Raw genomic sequence first — 17951 nt, 5'->3', positions numbered from 1 at the left:
CAAGTATGATGGTGTTTGACTGATTGAGTTATAGATTTTAGGCATACGTGCCAAGTATTGGGGAAACTAAGGTCATTCAGTAGATAGTAAAAGTTCGAAAAGTGTAACAGGAAGAAAACCTCGCAGTTGCACTATGAATCAATTGTTAGGCGAGGGTGGGCAGTAAGATGGAAGAGAATATGAACGGAGGTACAGTAAAAGGAATGAATGCAGTTGTAGCTAGGGGCCGAAGGGGCACTGCAAAGACCCTTTAGTAATACCTACATTGCACTGCATGAGAGGCACTGACGGCACTAACCCCCTACGGGTAGTATGATGGCGATGACGACACAATTTGTCTCCCTGCAATGGGGAATGGTCTACCTAGATTTGCCTAGGCCAAAGGCTCCAGAGTAATGGTCATGATATTATAAGACATCATAAGCAGTAATGCTCAATTATATCAGCAGCAGTGCTTTGGTAGGTTCCAAATACACAACTTCAAAATCGTAAAAAGAACATCAGAGTCAACAACAAATCGAACTTGACTCAAAGAGTTTTTCAACCACAACGAAAACTCTATGAAGTTCAGCAACTAATCATTTTTGAGAGTATTACCGTACTGGGAATAAAAAAAACTAGTCACTTCCTCCCGTTTATTGGTTTACAAGATATTCTGATGGTAATTACATAAATTTATTGCCACCAATACTATTATTTTGATACGCAGATATATGGTTCAAAAGAAAACTTTGTACAATTCCTTCCAATAAAAATATGAGGTAGGCATAATTCAGTGAAAATTATTACCAGATTTCTGTAAAGTACAGCACCCAGTATCACATAAGATTTGATTTGGAGGTGAATATATTTCTGTTTTAATGCCATGCTAAAAATAGATCAATACTGAAATACGTGTACAGAAATATATACTGTAATACTGCATAATTTTCTAAGCATGCTTTGTTTATATTGCACATTTACTTCACAGACTACTGCTTTGTATTATCGAATAATTACACTACACAAATAATAATGCAAAAAATATTTTTATTACCACCTTTAGCAATTTCCCAAGAAACATACCAAGGCACTTTTTATAGTCCATCAGCTCTGTACATGAAGTTAGCAGCACTGCTGTTTTCCATTTTGCATTCACTTGTGATAATTGCATGAACAACTAAACCAGGTGGGAATTCCAGTAAAAACTGCACATGACAAAATGTATAGAAAAGAGGACAGCATAATTCACTTTCACTAGCAGCCAAGTTCTCTCTGATCCATGTTAGTATGCAACACTTGATATCAAGTCATGAACTTGACGTACAGTACCAAAATAATCAAAACATTAAATATCAAAGTTAAGACACTTGCTTGTGAATCATCACTTCTCGTCAAAAAACACTCGAGCACCCTAATACAGTACCTGCCAACTAGAGTACTGTTTAGTGGAAATTTAACAGTAATAGTGGTAAAAAGAGACATACACAAAAATTTGTTCAAAGTACATTCATATGATTTGAACAGATGATTACCTGACAGGGCCTCTACCACTTCACTCACTCTGCCAAGCTCAGCTACCATCAAAGAAAAACATATTCATCTAACTCTCGCATACAAAATACCTGCACGGCAATTTTAATCACAGAAGCTCACATCAACCCAACCACAATTTTATTCATGTCTAGAGGTTATACACTGAAAATTAAAAACATATACAGTAAATCCTTGTGATTTTCCTATTCACACCATAGATTTTGTATAACTGTCTTTCTTTTTTTCATAGGAAGCTGAAATTAATTGGCAAAACATACCGGGATTATCTAAGAGACTATATAATTATAATTTGTATATAACTTGACACCAATCACACAAGTTCTCACAAAGAAAGAACCACTTGTGTATTCCTTAAACATGAATCCCTTATTGTTATTTATGCCTTCACATCAAGTTCAGGGTAGACACATTAAGTTCAGTCTTTTAGCGGCTGGAAATTTCCTGTTACCTTGCTGTCCTATACTGGACAAGGTAATCTGATTGTTACAGTTGAAACTTACTTAGTCTTTGTAAAGCTGTGTGAGTGAACAATTATATATTTTCCCATCTCTTTCTAATTAAATATCACACTTCCCTGTCTCACTCCAATTTCCTTCTCCTGATTAAGATTGAATTCCTCAGATCAGCTCTATGAGTGCCAAGAAATGACTTGGTAATCTTTTTGAACTACTATGGAATGGTAACGAAGCAATTCAACTGGTCTTCCACATGACTCGTTCTCAGCCAGTTGACTTATTGGCAAATGAAAGGGTGAGCCACCAATAACTCTCAACTTAGAAGAAGAAGAGGAGTGGTGATACCAAGTGTTGGCACCCTTCCCCTCTCAGCTGACAGTGGTAGGACATTTCTGGCATGTATACTAGGACCAGTCTCTACTGAGAACAAAACAACTTGATGGTGCATGGCAATATACTGTACACGCTATAATAAAATATACTTTTACACAAAACCATAATGGCCATCAACAAATGCAATATTCACTAGCTTATACAATCAAGAACAAAATGGTTATTACATTAAAAAGTACACAGAATTTGATTGAGAAATAATGGTGGAAGAAAGGGTAAATAATGATGATAAAAATGGTAAGGTGGACAGAGGTGAAAATATTTAGTAAATGAGGTTCCTCCTAATAGCTAGTTTCACGAGTTTTTCTACCTTTGGTTCCTTTGTCTAAACTGGTGAGAGGGCATCAGTTAAAAAGAAATATATCTGTAATTTAAATTATTACCAATCAACATAAGTGTTGAATAGTAGTGTTGAACTCATATAAAAGAAGCAAACTTATTGAGCAAACTTTCAAAGAACAGAATACTTATGCACGTAAAGGGAAAAACACAGCAAATGAATATAAATATACTGTATAAACAAATGAATATAAATATACTGTATAAACAAATGAATATAAATATACTGTATAAACAAATCATAATATACGCAACATACACAGTTGAGAGAAGTATCGCACAGGGATTAAAAGACATCTGGTATTGGCAAGTGTCATGTAAAAGAATCTCAACAAAACAGAGATGCTTGGATTCTGTGAAATGAACAGCACATATTCATTTCAAAGGTACAGGCATTAAAGGTGAAAATAGAAGTTCTTAATGAAACGTACAACTTGTGAACTATGGCTATACAGGATATCTCTCAGCAATGATTTACATCTCAACTGCGTGTGAAACAAAAAAAGGAAACAGACTTAAAGCAATTCTGTCTATAGAAAAAGAAGATACAGAACCCATGGGGATCCTGGCTGACACTCACACAAGAAAATATTCCAGTAATATCAAAATAAAAATCTGAAGTTTGTAAAACTAAAAACGTAACCTCTGTCAATGAAACTCTGCAGACAATAACAAGTTTCCCAACAGCATTAGATGACATGTTTTTCCAAGTGCTGCAAAAACCAAAGCTTTAAAATGAGGGTAGCACAGCACAGGGTTGGCATAGGTTTAAGTTGTCTTTCATCATGCCCAAACATCTTGTAAATATCTTTTATCAATTTGCATTTGTGCAATGTATTTTCTAGCCTCTACTGTGGAGAGACCATTATTTACTTCTAATATTGAAGTAAAAGCCTCAAACACATCTTTTGCCATATTTTTTGCATCACCACACACATACACAATAGCTCTTTTATCTACAATCATAGACACAAGGTCAGCACCATATAATATTATGTTATCCTGGACATATTTAGGACCTTGGGTGGAGTCTTCATCCCTAGAAAAACATACTTTCAAGTGACTCAGAATTTTGTCATGGTGAAACTTTTCTAATTCTTCATGATACAAATAGTCTCTGTTCTTGTGCCGGCAACCAAAGAACAACCACGACTCTCCAAACTCATTCTCATCACCAGACAGCATCATTGCCTGACGGTGCTTAAGGAACCCAACAAATGGTGCCACTCCTGTCCCTGGACCTACCATCACAATCGGAATGGAATTATCTTTAGGTAAATGGAAGTTCTGATTACTTCTCAAGTATACATTGATAAAAACTTCATTCTTATCCCGCAAAGTTAATTTTTCAAAAGTATCATTTAAATGCACATCGTCGAGATGGTCTTCATTCTTTTTGATACGATCAACAAATGAAGACAGCCATCCAGTACAGATACCTTTGCGAGGAAAAGTGACTGTTTCTCCTTGCTTAATTTCTATTACATTAAATGCAAATGAAATTTGTCTGGGGTCGCTAAGAGGAGAAGATATGACTGAATAAGCACGTGGTTGAAGCTGTGGCAAATGTTCCAAAAGAACAGTCACAGGTGGCTTGCAAGACTGAAAAATGATCAGTAAGTCCAATATTGTGAGATTGCATTCTCTAACAAATTTACTATATTCACCACTGCCCTCTTTACTCACTAGTTCCTTTAAACGGTGTTTCTCTTTTGGGTTAGATGTGTGCTCAATTAACGTTCTAATCAAAGGTTTCTTGGGAACACTCCTGAGGTCTACACAGTTTTCAAAAACATACCTAAGAGAACCTACAGTAGGGATGAATCCCGGTACAGATGCATTTTTCTTCTTGGTAGCTGGGTCAACTGTCAACTCATAAGTTTTATCTGCCACATCTGATACTCCTAAAAGCATCAATAGCAAATTTACCTCAGCTCTAGGGTTCTTGACGACAACGCCGAACGAATCTCCAGGCAAGTAGTCAAATACATCACTTGTATCATGGAACTGCAATGTAACTTCAAAAGCAGTTTTAACAGCATTCCTAGCAGTCAGCTGTTTCAGTGAAATAAGCTTCATTTCAGAAATGCTCGAAGCTGCATTTAAAATGGGAATTTTGAAGTTTGAAATAATGTCTTCTGTCAAAGCATCTTGATACTTTAAAATTAAATATGCTGCTGGTAGCACAGGCACAGATAACTTTGCATCTGCCGGAAAGTGACATGACTTTAATGATAAACCCTCAAGCTGCTCCTGTTGTAAAACACACAAACCCAATTTATCTGCTATTTCAAAGGCATCCAATTCCGTAATATTTTTATGATTATCTGGCTTTTCCATGATGAGATCTGTTTTTTCACTACAAGTATCACTCATCATTTTACTGGAATTCTCATTGATCACTAACGATTCACTTTCATTTTTATTAGTGTCAAAAGGATCTTGACTCAATTTTGAATCATTTATACTCTGGCTCTCACTGCAACTTTCTTCATATTTCAAGTGTTCTCTTAAGGCTGGGAATAATCCTTCAATCCAAGGCTCAACAACAACTTCTAACCCAGTGCCATCATCAGCCCAGCCACATGGATAAAACCTGAAGAGAAGCAAAATTTATTTTAATCCCTTTAAATCGGTATAAGATGTTTTGCGAGGCACTCAGACTAAAAGGAGATAAGAATCAACTTTGATAGCCTAGCCCTTACCTTCCAAATCTGTAAGGCTATGGGCCAAATGTTTTCCATCTTGTTCTGAAGCTGTATTACATACCCAGGATTATAATTAAATTTTTATGCTTGAAATAACTTATACAAATACCAGTATACAAATACAATAACATTAAATACATTACTAAAAAGCACTACTCACAAACGTGATTCATGACCACAAGAACTTTCTGGGTTTTCTTTTCACACTTCCAACATAAAAATGTTACATTTTATATGCAGAGACAAATACATTTCTAAACAGTGTTGAATAAAACAAAATCTTTTCATTTCAAGTTTCAGAGCATGCACACCAATATCAATTTTAAATAGACCCAAGCTACAAAACCACTGAGAAAATTTAGATGCAAATTTGGAATAACAAACATTTTTGAACTGATCAATGGTAATTACAACAGAACATCCCTAGTAAGAGACATGGAGGCTAGCATGAATTTTCTCTTTCAGAAGCAATCACATTATATTGTACAACAATAATAGAGAAATTTATTGGAAGAGTCAGTATGCTATGACAGACTGCATTTCATAACTTCAGATTCAGTATTTTCACATGGAAGAACTGTACTTACAACATACATCAAGTACTGGAAACAAATGCTTGAAGGAAATTTTGTTAGAATCTTCAGTATTCTCAGTTTATCCAATTACTAAATATTAAGGTGTTACAATACAGTGTATTAAATAACACCTAGTACATTAATCAAGAATATTATAGAGGGATGAATAAATTTGTTTTTATTTAGCATTTCCCAACGTTTTGTGAGAGAGAGAGAGAGAGAGAGAGAGAGAGAGAGAGAGAGAGAGAGAGAGGGAGAGTGTAATTGTCGAGGGAGAGTGAGTGCTTGAGTGTTGTCGGGAGAGGGATGAGGTCGTTAGTTTGTTTACGGCGCTGTCTGTCTGTCTGTGGAATATATGTGAGGATTTTTCAGTCTTAGTCGAGTCTTGAGTCAGAGCTAGTGCTGGTCAGTCGTTTGGTCTTGGACAGTTTTTTTGTGTGCTTTTTGAGAGTTGTTGGTTTTTCTTGTTTGTGTACTGTTCTTGTTGTGTGTATAGTTCTATCTTCTTTTTTTATGTTTCCTTGTTTTGTTTGTGTGGTTTTGGGTGCTGTGTTGGTGACCGTGGACCTTATCCATCTCCAGCAACCGAAGATCAGGGTGAGTGTTGCGTGTTGTGTTGTTTGTGGGTGTGAATCCCGCCACATAATATTTGGCGCCCAACGTGGGGCAGCTGTTGGTGCAGCTGCAATTGAGATTAGTGGCTAGTAGTGTGACTGGAGGGAATGGAAGAGGAACTGGTGAGGTTGAGAGAGGAGTTGCGGCTGGCAAGAGAGGAGAATGGGAGGCTGAGGGGTGAGAATGAGGAGTTGAGGAGTCAGTTGGAGGAGATGGGAGGAATGCTAAGAAGTGCAAAAGAAGAAATGAAAGGGGAGATGAAAGAGTCAGAAGAGAGAATGGAAGAGAGAATGGAAGAGAGGATGGATAAAAAGTTGGAGGGAATGATGAGAAGTGTGGAAGAAATGGTGAAAGGTATGTTCAAGGGTGTTTTTGGAGAAGGGGCTGTTGGAGGCAGGTTCTCTGGAACGTGTGAAGGGGCAAGAGAGAAAGAAAAGGAGGAAGAAGTGAATGGAAGCGTGAGTGATGAAAGTGATATGGGAATAGGAAGTAAGAAACGAGGGAATGAGAGGCAGGGTAAGAAAAAGGGGAATGAAAAGCAAGGGAAGGAACAGAGGGAAAGTAAGGATAAGTCAGGGGAAGAAAAAGGGAAGAAGGGAAAGGGAAAGGAAACTGGTAAGAAGGGAAAGGAAGTGGGAAAGGCAGGAAAGAAGGGAGAGGGTGAAGGCAGTAGTGATAGTGAGGTGGATGGAGGTGAGTGGATAAAAGTGGATAAAAAGAGGGGGAAGAAGAGTGTAATGAGTAAGATGAATGTAAGTGCAGAAGTGGACTCTTTGTATTCGGAAGAGGGTATGAAAGGACAGAGCGAAAGTAGCGAAAGTGAGAGTGAAAGTGAGAAAGAAGTGAGAAAGGCTATGTATGTGAGGGAGGTACCCCGGTGTGAAAAGTATAATGAGTATGGAAGTAGGGATGTGCATGATTTCTTTAGGGAGTATGAAAGGTTTTGTCAGGATAAGTATGGGGAAAGTAAGAGAGTGTGGGCACGAGAATTAGGAGAGTATTTGACTGGGTTTTTACTTGACATGTATAGGGTTATTATGAGTGTGGGAGAGGTTGAGTATGACAAGGTGAAAGCTAGATTAGTTGAGCAAGCGAGGCGTATGAAAGCGAGTGTTAAGTATAAGAGGAAGAATGAATTTGATGAGGCAAGAATGAAAGCTGGGGAAACCTTGTCACTGTATGCTTGTCGGCTGGAGACGTTGGCAAGGAAGAAGTTTGGGGATGATGGGATAGATGAATGTAAGGAGTTAGTACGGAAGTTGTTAGGGACAGTGCCAGATGGAGTTAGAGAATTTGTGAACTTGAAGCGGAAGGAGAAGAAAAGATGGACGAATGAAAGGTTGACTTGGGGAGAAATTTTTGAAATTGTAGAAGATTATGAGCTTGACAGGGTTATAAAAGAGAGCAGAAGTGTAAGTGTAAGGGCTGGGGTAGATGAGAGAGTACCAGAGTTCGGAAGCTTTAGGGATGCAGTGTTGAGGGGCCCAATGAGAATGGCCGATAGTGTAATAGATAGGAGTGTAAGAGCAAGTAATGTAGAGGTGCCAGTGAGGATGAATGATGGGTTTGTAAGGGAACAACGGGTTGGACGGGTTAGGGATAGTAGTGTACAAAGGGGAAGGTCGATGAGTGGAAGTCGAGCGAAGTGTTTTAGATGTGGAAAGGAAGGACATACAAAGAATGAGTGTAGGTGGGCTTTAGGAGCGTGTTTCGGGTGTGGGCAACCGGGACATTTGGTAAGGGAGTGTACGAAAGATAGGGGGGTTAAATGCTACCGGTGCGGACAGATGGGTCATGTTGCTAATGGTTGTAGGGGTACCAGAGTGAATGTAATATGTGGTAACTGTGGTAAGAATGGGCATTATGCGAGAATGTGTTCAGAACCGAGAGCGAAGTGTGACGAATGTGGAATGGAAGGGCATGTATCAAGTGTATGTAGACGAAAGAGGGTGACTGTGACAGCAAATTCGGGAAACTGAGTGTGAAGGGGGTTCAAATGGGTGGATCCTCCAGGATGCAAGCGGTGCGTGTGATGCATGTACGTGAGGGGTTGTTGCATGAGGGAGGTTTTGCTGGAAAGACTGACGAGTGCATGAGTGTGCAAGTGTGTTGTAAGGGAGTAAGATTGATTGCCTTAGTAGATACCGGGTGTAGTATGAATGTCATATTTAAGAATGGATGTGAGAAATTGAGGAATACGTGTGAGATTAGGAACTGCCAGGGGAAGTAAGAGGGATTGGAAATTTAGGGTAGCAGTAGTTGGAAGAGTGTGTGAACGGTTAGAAATTGGGGTGTAGTGATGGATGAAAGTGATTTTTGTGTGATTGAGAGTACGAATGATAAATATGATATTTTATTGGGATGTGAGTTTTTGAAAAATGCGGATGGTGGTCCGTCCTAGTATGAATGTAATTGAATTACGTATGAAAGGGGATGTGCTTGGGGATTTGTATTTGGGGAAGGATGGTAGGGTTGAGCAAAAATTGTGGAAGAGAGTGCCTGTAATTGCGACAGAGAGGGTAAAAGTGCCACATGATATTGGAGAAGTTTGAGTGTGAAAGTGGCATGGCCGGATAGCCTCGGGATAGCCAACAATGATAGGTGTGAGTATGTGGTTGAGGGAATAGACATAAATAAATTAGTCAGGCAAATGTGTGTGTATATGATGGGGTTTTGAACATGGGAGATCCGAGGGTATATATAACGTCATTGCCGAGTGTCAGGAAGAAGCGAGTCCGAGGAATATGTGAGGGAGATTGCGTGGGAATATTACGTGACGTTGGTGAATGTGGATGATGAGAGGTACGTGAAGGTACGGCAGGTGATGACAGGTGATTTGAAAGGAGCTAATGATTGGACGTATGAGGAGTTGAAAGAAAGAGTAAAGGTAGATGAAAATGTAAGTGATAACGTAAGAGAACGATTGAGGAGAATGTTGTGGGATAGGCAGGGGCATTGAGTCGTGGTGACGAGGATTTTGGGGGATCAAGCTTCCGGAATTTAAAATAGTTCTGGAAGACGACACCCCCATATATCAGCGTGCCCCCGACATTTTTCTCCGTCTATCAATCGTGAGATAGAGGAGCAGTGTGAGGAGCTTGAGAGGGTGGGAGTGATTGAAAGGAGTACGAGCGCCTGGAATAGCCCCATAGTACCGGTACGTAAGCCAGATGGAAGTTTGCGAATGTGTGTGGATTATCGGAAGGTGAATGAAGTAACTGTGAAAGAGCGATTCCCGATGAATGTGGTGTCTGATTGTGTGTACAAGATGAATGGAATGAAAGTGTTTACAAAATTAGATTTGGTAAGGGGCTATTACCAGATGCCTCTGGAGGAAGGGAGCAGGCATATTACGGCCTTTTCTAGTAGTTCCTGCCACTACCAGTTCCGGAGATTAAGTTTCGGACTGGCTAATGCGCCTGCTGCCTTCCAAAGGGCAATGAATGTGGTTCTGGCCGGGTTTGATCGCAAGAAGGTAACTGTTTTTATAGATGATATTTTGATTGCGAGTGAGACTGTAGAAGAGAATATGGAACTGCTTGAACGAGTGTTAGAAAGGTTGGAAGAAGTAGGAATAAAAGTAAAACTTGAAAAGTGTGCTTGGTTGGCTGGGGAGGTGGAATTCCTAGGGCATATGGTGAGTGGAAGAGGTGTAAGGAAGAGTGATAAGTTCGTGAATAAGGTGAGGGAATTTCCACGTCCCCGAACCGTGCGTGAGTTGAAAGGATTTTTGGGTTTAATTGAGTTTGGAAGGAAGTTTATAAAAGATTGTTCAGGGATCGGGAAACCACTTACTGAATGGACGGGAAAGAGAAATTGTGTAAGATTGAAATGGGATGAGCGAATGATCGAAGCGTTCGAGAGATTGAAAGAGGAGGCTGCAAGAGACGTGACGTTGGCTTTCCCGGACTATAGTGAGAATGCGAATAAACTAGAACTGTATACGGATGCAAGTAAATATAGTATGGGAGGATGCTTGGTACAAATGCAGAAGGCGAATGGGGGAGAACAGTTGAGAGTAATTGCGTATGTGAGCAAGGCGTTTGGAAAGGCAGAGTTGAAATATTCGGTGATTGAAAAGGAATTGGCTGCAATAAGGTTTTTTGTGTGAAAGCGTTGAAAGTATTTTTGTATGGGGTAGATTTTGTGATACGGACGGACCATCGACCGCTAGTATATATGGTTAAAAAGGAGAGTGTGAATGCTAGAATTGCGAGAACGATAGAGGATTTGAATGAGTTTAGTTTTAAGGTAGAGTATGTACAAGGTAGACAGAATATTGTTGCAGATGCTATGTCGCGTATGTGGACTGAACGAGATGATAGGGTTAGGAGCGACTGGGACCCGGACCAAGTACCTGTAGGATTTGTGGTAAAGCAACAGTATGTAGGGGAGAATCGAGTGTGGGAATGTCTGTTTGTGGGGTTGGGTAGTTTGGAAATAAATGGGTTGATTGACGGAGTACCTGCGAGCATGAACGAGTTGCGTGAAAAGGTGATGAATGAGATGCCGGAAGGAGGAGTGCGTGAGGAAGGAAGGGAATTAGATGAGGAGGAAAAGTTAGTGAAAGTGTTGTTGGTGGTGGCGGAAATGTTTAAAATTACAGTACGATTATTCTTTGGATGGAATAGGCCAGTAGAGTATAAAGGAAGGGTGAATGAAAGTGGTACGAATGTGATTTTAAATGTTCACTGTGGAAAGGATACTTGTAGCTGGCTGGTTAAGAAAGGTGATTGTGGGAAAAATGAGGGAATAAGGGGTAGGGTTGAGGATATCGTTGAAGATGAATGCGATGAGGATGGTTGTGAGGAAGCTAAGCAGGTGAATGTAGCCGTGAGAGCGTGTATGCATGAAGCGAAATGTAAATTAGTAACGAATGTAGTGGTGGATCAGAATAAATATTGTAGTTTGGTAGACACGGGAGCACAAGTGTCGTTAGTGAGTAGTAGTACAGTAGTTAGTGAATTGGAAAGGTGCGATTGGGATATAAAAAGAAAATCAACGAGTGTAAGGATACATGGTTTGGGACAAGGGAGTGTGTTAGTATGGGAGGAGGTACAATTAAAAATTCAGTTAGGGAATTTGAAATAATACATAATTTTGTAGTCATGGATGAGAATGATATGCCAACATGTTTTTATTAGGAATTGATTTTATGAGAATGCATGATATAAGTGTGGATGTCGGGAGGGGAATTTTAGGAAAGGGCGGCAGGGAAATAACGAAGGTTAAAGGAGGGGATGTGTCTAAAACTAGTTTTGTAGGTGTGGTAGATATTGCAAGGAGTGAAAATGATTTGTTGAGTGAAGAGGAAATTAAGCAGATGCAAAATCAGTGCATGAAAATAAATATGTTAAGAGAGTGTGTGTTAGGGGTGTAAGATTAGGAAGTTGGCCGTCTGAGTTAGAAGTGTATAAGCGAAGTGCTAAGAGATTTGTTGTATGTAAAGGTATAGTTTATTTTTGCATCAGGAAGGAATATGGGATGGGGAAGTGTATGTGCCAGTATTTTCGGAAGACGAGCTGTGGGTATGTGTTTATTGGTGCATAATAGGTTTGGGCATCTGGGGAAAAATAAATTATGGGAATGTATGAGAGAGAGATTGTATGTGCCTGGATTGAGTAAAATTTGTGCGGATGTAGCGACATTACGTGTGCGGACTGTCAGAAGGGTAAGTATCAAAGTGTGCATGCGAATCCACCTGTGTTGCGATTGCAGATGAAAGAGTTATTTGAGATGGTTGTGATTGATTGTGTGTCGTTGCCTGTGACTGCTAGAGGACATGTGGGAATGGTTGTAATGGTAGATCATTTGAGTAAGTTTGCATATGCGGTAGCGATTCGGAACAAAAAGAGTGAGACTGTAGCGAGAATGGTGGGTCAAGTGATGTTGCCAATGTGTGTGTGCAAGCCAACGCGAATGTTGAGTGACAATGGGCCTGAATTTGTTGGATGGGAGTTTGAGCAAATGTTGCGTGATTGGGGCATAGAACATGTGTACTCTACGCCGATATGCCCAGTGCGAATGGATTGGCGGAACGAACGGTGAAAACGTTGACAGAGATATTATTATGATGAGTGAATGTGATAATGATTGGGATGTAAACGTTGGGCTAGGCGTTGTGGGTATACAACGCCACCGTGCATAAGGGTATTGGTATGTCTCCGTGTAAATATGTGTTAAATTTTGAAAAGATAGTGAGACCGAGATTGGGTCTATCTGATAATGATAGGGAGGTATGGAAGAAGGCGCATGAAAGGTTTGAAAGTTACAAGGTGGGCGAGAAAGTGTTGAAAGAAGTAATCGAGAAAGGGCGGTTGAATGTAAATAAAGTGCGTGGAAAATTTGAGGGTCCGTATGAGGTGTTGGAAGTTGGTCCCAGTGGGCTTAGTTATGTTGTAGGGGAAGTATGTGTAGATGGTAGTGTGAGAGAAATGCGAGCGCATCACAACCAATTGCGTAGATGGAAGGATGTACCGGAATATGTGAGAGAGAATGGGGTGTATAAATGGTTGAAATCGAATGTGGGTGAACCAAGTATGCATGAGAGCTTGTGTATGGAGGATCAGCAATTTGTTTTGATAGAGTATGGTAGAAAACGTAAGAAAGGGAAGAACGTAAGTAAACTGAATGGTCGTAAGTTGTGTGATAGGGGTGTGAGTGCCAAAGTGGAAATGAGTGATAAAGCGTGTAATACGGATGAATGGGATGGTATGGATAGAACGTATAGCATATGCGGGTTTGATATAACTGAGTTGACTGAACGTGTAGGGGTTGGTGAGCGGTTGGAGGTGAGCGAAAGTGTAAGAGTAAGAGAGCGTAGCAGTGATAGACGAGTGATTGAAAGCATGAATGAATCGTTGCAAGAATTGGAAAGGTCAATGAGCGAATGGGATGGGTTAGTTTGAAGAATTGGGGAGGTATTTGGGAACGAGTTAGAGGGTATAGATGAGATTGTGGATGAAATTGAGAGTGGTAATAGTGAAGAAGATAGCGTGAATCTGAGAGAGAATGGAGGAGATGATGTGAGTTTGAGTGTTGCTAGGAGAGAGAGTGATTCTGGGAGAATGATTGCGTGCCCGCGAACGCGATCTAGAGGACCTGCTAGTGAGCATCCATGGGTGTTGCGTAAGGCGATTTGAAAGAGGTGTGAAAGGTGTTGGTTGGGAAATGCTAAAAGGGGGGAGAAATATAGAGGGATGAATAAATTTGTTTTTATTTAGCATTTCCCAACGTTTTGTGAGAGAGAGAGAGAGAGAGAGAGAGAGAGAGAGAGAGAGAGAGAGAGAGAGAGAGAGAGAGAGAGAGAGAGGGAGAGTGTAATTGTCGTAAGTGAGTGCTTCGGTTGTCGGGAGAGGGATGAGGTCGTTAGTTTGTTTACGGCGCTGTCTGTCTGTCTGTGGAATATATGTGAGGATTTTTCAGTCTTTTTTTGGAGTCTTGAGTCAGAGCTAGTGCTGGTCAGTCGTTTGGTCTTGGACAGTTTTTTTGTGTGCTTTTTGAGAGTTGTTGGTTTTTCTTGTTTGTGTACTGTTCTTGTTGTGTGTATAGTTCTATCTTCTTTTTTTATGTTTCCTTGTTTTGTTTGTGTGGTTTTGGGTGCTGTGTTGGTGACCGTGGACCTTATCCATCTCCAGCAACCGAAGATCAGGGTGAGTGTTGCGTGTTGTGTTGTTTGTGGGTGTGAATCCCGCCACAATATCCCCTTTCGCTCAGCCCACATATAATATTTACGAATGTTAACTCAGTGCTGTAATTAAATGATTTACTGTAATCCAGTAATAATAATAATAATAATAATAATAATAATAATAATTTTCTACAATTGCATTACACAGCTAAGTCTTTTATAATTTTTACGTCAGGTCATTTCATTTTACAGTTCATTATCTCATCTAGTTTTTTTAATCTATGTTAAACCAAGATCAGTTTCCTTGAATTAAAACTTTTCTCAATGATCACACATTATTGACAGTATTTTGAGAAAAAATCTTCAACACAGAGACAAAGATGAGTTTATACAGTCACCCACATCATTATATTCTTTGTCATGTTTCACCTACTGCAAGTAAACAGAATACATCTAGACAAAAATCTATAATTAGTCTAGTGACTCACCTTTTTGCTCCAAGATTCTGAAATCTTCGATCAACAGACTTCCCAAAATTACAGAAGTTGGTATAGTTGGTATCTCCAAGGCCTAAGACTGTGTAAGACAGGTGTGCAAAGGCACTGCATGACTTATCTTTTTTGTTTATTGAACGCCAAAACTTCCGAGCAGTATCAGGAGGATCACCATCTCCTGAAAGAAAAGTTGTACCGAATTTTTCAAAAGAACATCTTTTCAACAATTCTACTACGTACTAAATTCTTGTAATGACATTATAAGCTTAAACAGGTATAAAAAATTTACATCTGTACCCTTAAGGAACTATCTATTTAGGAATGATAACAAGAATGCAAAGAATAAATAAAATAATGGCTCTATTGAGCATTACTGTTCATACTGTGAGTGAGCTGCTGTCTAACAAGCATTCCCCTCTTACGGTGAAGTGATATCTTCTGGAGCCTACATGGGTGAATTTAAAGAAGAAAAATACTGAGGTCCGGAGCAAGCACAGTAGTACAGTACAATACTTTCTATTTTAGTGCAATTAAAACAGCATGCAAATTAATCATGCAATCATATCACCAACACATTAAAACTCAATCATACAATACTTTGACATATAGTAATGATAACTAGGTCACAGAAAAGGAAAAACAAGTAACCCAGTTATCATTTCCAATAACTGACCAATAATGCTTCACTATACATCATCACCTTGAGTAAAAAGTGTAGGAATATTTTTTCTGGTTCAAAAGAGGATAGACAATTCTTTGCTGATTAGTTGTGTGTGTGTGAGTAATGACTACTGCTAGATGTTTGTGAACATTTGACAACTAACATAACGATCTTCTGAACCTGTGAGTTTATTAAGACTATTCTGCATATGCTAATATAACAAATTTGACTAAATTGGAAAATTAATATCATCTAGTGTTATTTGGTCAAAACCATAATTTAAGTGGAAATAAAATAGACCATTTATGACCAGTTTGGATGTGTCTGTGGATAAGTGATTGCAAATCAGAAACAGTATGGGGTATTTGAGTTCATATGATTTTTATCAATTTCACTGGGCAAAAACATCATATTTGGATATTTTAGGTTCTTAAAATATCTGTTACTTAAGTCAGTGATTTTCAGCAAGTAAATGGAAAATTTCTGATAGATTTTATATACTTTCTGAAAATTCTGCTTTTCATCTCCCTAAGTCAAATGATAATGGGGAACTATAGTGGGAAATTACAGGTTAATATTACAGTCACGGTAAGATAAAAGGGGCATAATGAAGACAACAAAAAACTGACGTCTATATATAAGTCCATGTTGTTAATGAACCATGGCACAGTCGATCAGGTTTACACCCACTGGATATGAACACATTCCCCAAGAATAGATTGGGTTAGGGTACATCCCTGTACTTTGCTGTTTAATCTATGGCATCCTGAGTTTGGTTCACACTAGCCAGGTAAGGACCATCCACCTTGGGTTAGGTTTGGTTTGGCTGCATTCCTGTAATGGGCCTCTCTTTACTTTTTGATACTTTATCAACTTTGGAGCATTGGTATTTAATTTGTCATGTAATGTTTTATGCATTTCCCACATTTCTGACTTGTACCTTGCACTGGTTTCATGATTTCTCCAATCTAAGATCCTGGGTTTTTCAGTAGGGTTCCAATAATTGATCAATTTAATGTTTTATAACCTTGTTGGATGGTTTTTACAGGTTTCATTCTATTACTACGCACATTATTTGACTTAACAATGTTATCTTAGGGTCCATAGGCCTGTGGGATGAAGCCCCTGCCCTCCAGCCAGGTCTGGGATTGATGCAATAAGATAGGTTAGGTTTAGGGAGTTTTTGATCTGCTTTCAAGTGGTTCCGCAACAAGCAAAAATAGGCCTAGGCTACTGTCCAAAACTATTCTGCACATTCACCCAAAAAATTCATGCAGAGCTGTTCCGTAGAATTACTACGTTACTTAACCTATTTAACAGTTTTGGTAAGCCCCTCCCAACCCCAGTAGCTTTTCTCACTTACCCACAAAAATTTAAAGCCCCTAGATTACCTAGCGTAGCCTACACAGTCTCAAAATGTGTTCCATACTCATGGCAAGAACTAATTTGATATCTGCTATGCTATGATAACAAAAACAGGTGGATAACCCAGAAACACGTCCATTTAACTTGCCTGTGGTCGAGCCAACAAATACCACGCAATCGGTACTGTCTAGCGAGAACTTCTCATTTTCGCTGGTACACGAAATACTGTGAGTAAGTCCTTTAGCTTCACACTCTTCACTTATATTTTCAGCTATTGCCTTCGCATTGCCAGTCTGCGAAGCAAAGAGTATTAAAAATCGGGCTGCTTTACAACACTTAACTCGCTGAGCATTCACTAGGTCCATTCCAAGAACTGTTGAGTAACTTGAGTCAAATGACAGGAAGAAGAAGGCAGAATGTAAACAAACGCGACATTATGTAGGATTGAAAAGTTGCCCTCCACTTCATTTTTGTGTATATCTTAAATTTATCCCACGCCTAAGGGCATTCCTTTATCCTTTCAAATAATAAAGCATATACATCTTATCAAAAATATGCTAGCTTTTCCCAACAGGATGATGAGAGCTTTTTGTAAAAATGATCTAATATTATGTAGTGAGATGTAGCATCGTTTTCGTTTAATTATGTAAAGTCACAAGGGTTTGGATACCTCTGTAACGGCACTTCTGTAATATGCAGGTTGAAAATGAACGCAAAACGAAATAGAATATTAAAAAAGAGAGAGGAATAAAACAAAAACAGAAAACGACTAAAAGTAAGTATGCGGTGGAAAAATTATTACTATAAAGCTCATTGATATACAGTGCCTACCAAAGGTGACCTACAGAGAAATAGAAAACAATCAAACATTCCTGCTGACTTCCCTGAATTCAGCTAATCGGTTCTATTTTCTGTTCCCTCTATTTATTGATCCTAATTTTCTAATACTTGCTCTCTCTCTCTCTCTCTCTCTCTCTCTCTCTCTCTCTCTCTCTCTCTCTCTCTCTGTAGGTTTACTTTTTTTTTTTAGCCTATTGGTTATGGTCTATTGACTCTATCCATAAGGATTTTCAGCTAAAAAAAAGAAAAGAATGATAAAAGTGGTATATGCATAGCGTGCACAACAAGCAAGGTAAAAAGTAAATAATATTATGGAAAGCTTGGCAGTCGAAAATAAAAA

The 17951-nt window shown here is 39.1% G+C and overlaps 1 protein-coding gene across 1 annotated transcript; it reads right to left on the bottom strand.

Annotated features, from left to right (window-relative positions):
• Nucleotides 1-621: 621 nt before the first annotated feature.
• On the bottom strand, nucleotides 622-17238 carry LOC136825422 (methionine synthase reductase-like). Its single transcript, XM_067081806.1, has 3 exons — nucleotides 16920-17238; nucleotides 14740-14923; nucleotides 622-5319 (listed from the first exon to the last, which is right to left on the bottom strand). The coding sequence occupies exons 1-3, from the start codon at nucleotides 17134-17136 to the stop codon at nucleotides 3507-3509; spliced, it is 2214 nt and encodes a 737-aa protein (XP_066937907.1). The 5' UTR covers nucleotides 17137-17238; the 3' UTR covers nucleotides 622-3506.
• Between the last annotated feature and the right edge of the window lie 713 nt (nucleotides 17239-17951).

Source organism: Macrobrachium rosenbergii, chromosome 37 (assembly GCF_040412425.1).
Source record: "Macrobrachium rosenbergii isolate ZJJX-2024 chromosome 37, ASM4041242v1, whole genome shotgun sequence".
Classification (NCBI taxonomy): Eukaryota; Metazoa; Arthropoda; class Malacostraca; order Decapoda; family Palaemonidae; genus Macrobrachium; species Macrobrachium rosenbergii.
Note: the sequence above shows the minus strand (reverse complement) of the source record. Positions and strands in the feature narration are given on the sequence as shown.

Coding starts and splice junctions, on each gene's coding strand:
- LOC136825422 (XM_067081806.1), bottom strand. CDS start 17,136: ATGGACCTAGTGAATGCTCAGCGAGTTAAGTGTTGTAAAGCAGCCCGA. Junction 14,924..16,919: donor ATTTGTTGGCTCGACCACAG/GCAAGTTAAATG, acceptor CTTTTCTTTCAG/GAGATGGTGATCCTCCTGAT. Junction 5,320..14,739: donor CAGAATCTTGGAGCAAAAAG/GTGAGTCACTAG, acceptor GCTTCTCTTCAG/GTTTTATCCATGTGGCTGGG.